Below are 5,890 nucleotides of genomic sequence, written 5' to 3'. Positions count from 1 at the left end.
ATATATATATATATATATAATTGCCAACCAAGTGTGGCGTCCTATACGAGACTACGCTACTGAGGTTTATAGACCCAAGAAACTCGAGTCCGTGAGTATCACGTAAGGCTAGAGATGAGAGCGATGACTTCCCCTCGCAAATACTAATCGGACAGAGAATGTGTGTCGTTTGCCAGCTCGATTTGATGTCTTCCTGGGGCTATAAACGTCAATAGCACTGTCCCGTGTAGGACTTGGCTGGCACTTATATGTTACGATTCTGTATTGCTACTGTAAATATCTCGGTCAGAGATTTAATATAGCCTATATATATATATATATATACCGGAGTAAGCACATGAAATGTGCAACAAAGTGGAAAAAAGAGCACTCAAATACCAGAGGTAGAGTAATATGCTTTATTTAAAAGCAGCAGAAATATAACAAAAAACTGTTACTCTGAGTTTCACGTTCCCGTTCAACGGACAATTTTGATGAACGGGAACGTGAAACTCAGAGTAACAGTTTTTTTTAAATATTTCTGCTGCTTTTAAATAAAGTATATATATATATATATATATATATATATATATTATTTATAGAAACACACACATGGATGAACATATATGCACAGATGTATATGTATATGTGTGCATGTTTGTGTGTTTGTGCATGTGAGTGTATATATACATACATATGTATGTGTGTGTTTGTGTATGTGTGTCTGTGGGCCTGTGTGCGTAATAACGTATATCACATATTACCTGTGTTTAAGTGTAAACTTTGTATGTGACTTAACTTTGCGTTTCATATTCTTTTTTCATGTCTCCTACTTTCGCAGTTACCCACAAAACTCACACTCCTGCACCACTTGCTCCTCCTCACATTTAACTGTATTTTCGTTCTCACCTGACCAAAGTTACGCTCATTTAGAAGATATAAAAACTTCTCTATCTAACCATTAATCTACCACACACTTTTCCCGCTTATCTATCTATCTATCTATCTATCTATCTCTCTCTCTCTCTCTCTATATATATATATATATATATATATATATATATATTTATTTATTTATCTATATATATGTCTGTCTGTCTGTCTGTCTATCTATTTATTTATTTATGTATCTATCTATTGATCTATATCTATCTATCTAATTTATCAGTCTGCACCTACCTTATCCAATTATCTCTGTGTATATGTGATATATATATATATATATATATATATATATATATATATATATATGCATGTATGTGTGTGTGTCTGTATGTATGTATATTTATGTATATATGTAGGTATGTATATATATATATATGTGTGTGTGTGTGTGTGTGTGTGTGTGTATGTATGTATATGTATGTATATGTATGTATATGTATATATTATATATGTATATAAGTATATATATGTGTGTGTATGTATATATGCACGTATGCATGTATGCATGTATATATATAATTCGTTCATTCTTTCTCTCAACTCATGAAACTCTATCAAACGCTGCATTAAACTTTCCTCTGGAGACCAAGTTGGCAACGTATTCCTTGAGATTCTTCAAGAATCACACTTAGCTGATTCTTTTGGTCTTAATTATTAAAACAGGCAATCCAACTTGTTACCAAAATAATAAAAATAAAATGTAACAACTGAAGCAATAAACAAACTCGCAACCATAAAATTAAATAATAATACCAGTGATAATAACAATGCTAGTATTAATAATAAAAATTGTTTCTATATTTGCCACAAGGGCAATGATAACTATAATATTTATAATAATCCTGATAAAAAATACTAAGAGTTAAACATGATACCAACATATAAGATGTTGCAGAATGAATAAGAGTACAAGGCACTCATAAGACAACGCAAATTGTCAAATTTCGGTAACAGGTGGCATAATCTCCAAATATGATAATGAGCGTAGCGTTTTTATATATTTGTATAAATATATATTTGTCCAGAATCACGCCGGATGCGGAGGAGGAGAGAAAATAGTAATTCAATGAAGGGGTTGTTATGAGAACAATAGCGCTGACTGAGAGGGAGTGAGAGAAAGCTATAGCAATGAGAGAAAGGAAGGGCTGATAGATGAATTAGGAAGGAAGGGGTGAAAATCAACGTTTCAACTTTGTGTGAGTATATGTATAAGTGTATGCATGTACAAGGGAAGTATGTGAATGTGTGATTATTATATACCTTATTTTGTACCTTATTTATATATAAAATACTACAATTAACCGTCATTATTGATGGCACGTGGTCAGCTAGTGAATTATTTTATGTCTGCAAAAAATTTATACGTAGATACATGCACATATACTCTAACATAAATACATACACAGGCACATACACACACGTTACGTTCTGAGTTCAAATTCCGCCGAGGTCGACTTTGCCTTTCATCCTTTCAGGGTCGATTAAATAAGTACCAGTCACGCACTGGAGTCGACATAGTCGACTTAATCCCTTTGTCTATCCTTGTTTGTCCTCTCTGTGTGTAGCCCCTTGTAGGCAGTATAGAAATAAGAAACGTTAGTACGCCGGGCGGAATGCTAAGCGGATTTTGTGGCTTTATGTTCTGAGTTTTTGCCTTTCATCCTTTCGGGATCAATAAATTAAAGTACTAGTTGCGTACTGGGGTCGATATAATCGACTGGCCCACTCCTCCACAATTTCAGGCCTTGTGCCTAGAGTAGAAAAGAATATTTTAATCATCAGTAGGGCGGTGAGTTGGCAGAATCGTTAACACGCCGGACAAAATGCTTAACGGTATTTCGTCCATCTTTATGTTCTGAGTTCAAATTTCGCCGTAGTCGACTTTGACTTTCTTCCTCTCAGTATCAATAAAATAAGTACCAGTTGAGCACTGGAGTCGATGTAATTGATTTACCCACTTTCACTGACTGTGTTGTCTTTATGCCAAAATATGAAGCGAATATCTTAACATATTCTACAACATCTATTTTGTCAACTATCCATTGCAGATACATGAAATACCTCTACCCATACGAATGCGAGAAATTAAAACTCAGCTCCCCACAGGAATTGCAGGCAGCCATTGATGGTAACCGAAGGGAGGGTCGAAGACCGAGCTACGGTTACGATTTATCTCCTGGACCAACCCTTATCCCTAACCCACATCATCATTTAAACGGAAACATCTTAAACGGAAAACTAGGAGCAACATCACCAGGTAAATATATTAAGAAGTTTGTTTGTTATCGTTGTTGTTTACCTCCATACTCGACCCTCTTCAACAAATTAGCCCTGATCAAAAAGTAAACCTAGATCAAAGGTATGTCAGCCCTGAATATTCCCCTTCTTTTTCACAGAACCCTATTATGGATTGTATGTTTGAAGAAATTGGAGAACGATATGTGAGGTGGGGGTTTGACTACTATTTCCAGCAAGTCCAACGACTACGTAAATCAGTGGTGGTGAAGCTGTGACACTTATTTCTGTAGTGACATGATGCGTAATTTAGTTAAACACACGCTGGGTTTCGATTTTTTAAAAATCTCCCCGCAATATAATGTGAGAAAAGCTAAACCACAAGAATAACTTAATTGAAACTAAAACACATGTAAACCTCGAATATAACTATAAGAGAACTACTTTAAAGCATTGAAATTACGACACACTGGAGTTGAGACTTTCTCATATTGCTTTTTTTATTGTTTAGTCAGGAGAAAGGTGAATGCTCATGATTTTTTACAGGGCCTCTAAGGTTAGTGGGAAAGAGCGATGTATCACTCCCAATGTCCTGGCCTGAATGTTTACAGCAGAGTAGACACTGGTAAGGACACACAATACCAGATAATAGTGTTAAACTGGGTGACGGCTATTTCATGAGTAAATCTGGAAATACTAGTCGTGTTCTGTAGAACACAAACAAAAATTTAACCGTACATAATTGTTACACCCGTTTGGAGCCATATTTGTATTTTGCTGATACCATGTTTTTCTCCTTTATTTTCTGTGTAGTATAAATGCAAGAATGTTACACTTCCCATTCTTACACACCCGTCCACCTACCATAATTTAGGACTCCAAATGATAAAACAAGAGCAGCATTACTGTTCTTAATTGATTACAATGTTTTCATGTTTTCTTTCATTTTGTTATTATTACTAGGCGCAGCTAGCATTTCTTCAATGAAATCAGAATGGTTGGCAGCATATTCTTCAATATTTCCAACAGAAGCCAGAAAGAAAACTGGGCTAGAGAGTTCACAAAATGGTACTTTGAATTCTATTATTTTATCCTTAAATATTACCTCACTTGTTTTACCTTTCTTTAAACGTCTCTGTCAACAGACACGAGATGATCTTTTGTTGTGGCACCATTTTCTCGGAGTATTTTTTTTTTATTCTTGCACAATATACGGAACATATTTTGGCAATGCTCTTTTCACATCAACAAAATGCACCCGAAATATTGAAACGGAACCAAAACCTATGATTAATTACTGATGAATAAATTGTATTTCGGTAAATCAAAATGACATAATCGCAAAGACTGATTTTTCTATTCAGTGCCAAAAATCTACTTAAACCCGTCAGCAACTACTAATATACAATAAAGTGTGTGAGTCACGATGTATGATACTGCAATAGCTCTATATCAGGCACAGTGCTAGATCACATCCAGAAAATTGTCATCCAAGTGACTGGTTCTATGTTGCTCGTCAACACATTCCAAACATTAGTTAGCAATCACAGGTCCTCTTCATGTTCCATTTTCTATCGCTACATCAATGGCTTCTTTTTTCCTTTTCTTTTTTCGGAGAGGGGAGGTCACGTGTTACCTTTACTTCTCATTTTCGTTTCCTCTGTTTTTGTCATACAAAGTTTCACCTCCAGAACCTGCACAAACCCTTTCACCCTTCTGTATGCGGTATCTAGCATCTTCTGCTCACATTTTCTTCGAAGCTTTTTTGCTTTTTTTTTTTTTTTTTTTTTTTTTTTTGATATCATCTTCATAGGTTGTGGGTGTGACTATACTGACAATCCCCTTACTGAACCATTACCGACAATAATGGTACCAATAAGCTCCCTGAGGTACCCCACTTTGAATTGTTGGCTATTCAAAGAAAGAACTTTGGCTCCTACTACTTTGGAAGTCATGCAGTCATACACGTAGGTTTAAGATTCTACCGAGATCACGAAGTTGCATACTGTCGCACGATCAACAATGTCGAAAGCATTTGCAATACCTAGGCTCAACATATATATTTAAGATTTATTGAGAAACTGCTCAAGTCATAATTTTGAAACACCAGAGTGAGACAGGTTCTGTCTGATAAGAAAAGGTGTTGTGATCATTAAGATTCTTTTTTGTAGCTACATGATTGGGGTTTCCTCGATAATTTGTAGCCGTGCAGCAACACGTTGCTGAGATATGAAACCAATGATATATAGCTATAATTCGTTGACATCTCAACTGTTTCCCTTTCGACAACTAAAACATATTACGCCTTCTATCAGGTTTTGAAGAAATTTATGATTTTATGCAAGCTATGGACAAATTACTGAACTGACCTGCAAGAGATGTACGTGGTTTTTCCAGAGAATTATTGGGAAGCCATCAGAGACTTCTGCTGAATTTCTGCTCTTTATGTCTTGTAGTTATTACATTAGTTTCTAATATGTCAATGTAATAGATAGAACATTTATATTTATAACGTACATATAATATATATACGCATTTTAAAACTATATATATATATATATACGACGGGCTTCTTTCAGTTTCCATCAACCAAATCCTCTCATAAGGCTTTGGTAGGTCCGAAGCTATAGTAGAAGACACTTGCCCAAGGTGCCACGTAGTGGGACTGAACCCGGAGCCATGTGGTTTGGAAGGAAGCTTCTAACTACACACCCACTACTGCGCCTATATA

The 5,890-nt window shown here is 35.4% G+C and overlaps 1 protein-coding gene across 3 annotated transcripts in view; it reads left to right on the top strand.

Annotated features, from left to right (window-relative positions):
- LOC106874175 (AT-rich interactive domain-containing protein 3A) overlaps positions 1-5,890 on the top strand; it is a 37,908-nt gene that overhangs the window by 7,449 nt on the left and 24,569 nt on the right. For all 3 annotated transcript variants that reach the window (XM_052966632.1, XM_052966631.1, XM_014921828.2), the window contains exons 2-3: positions 2,973-3,181; positions 4,123-4,227. In XM_052966632.1, coding sequence (XP_052822592.1) covers positions 2,973-3,181; positions 4,123-4,227 — 314 coding nt within the window. The remainder of the gene's footprint in view (positions 1-2,972; positions 3,182-4,122; positions 4,228-5,890) is intronic.

This window comes from Octopus bimaculoides, chromosome 3 (assembly GCF_001194135.2).
Source record: "Octopus bimaculoides isolate UCB-OBI-ISO-001 chromosome 3, ASM119413v2, whole genome shotgun sequence".
Taxonomy (NCBI): domain Eukaryota; kingdom Metazoa; phylum Mollusca; class Cephalopoda; order Octopoda; family Octopodidae; genus Octopus; species Octopus bimaculoides.
This window is presented reverse-complemented; position numbering and strand designations above follow the sequence as displayed.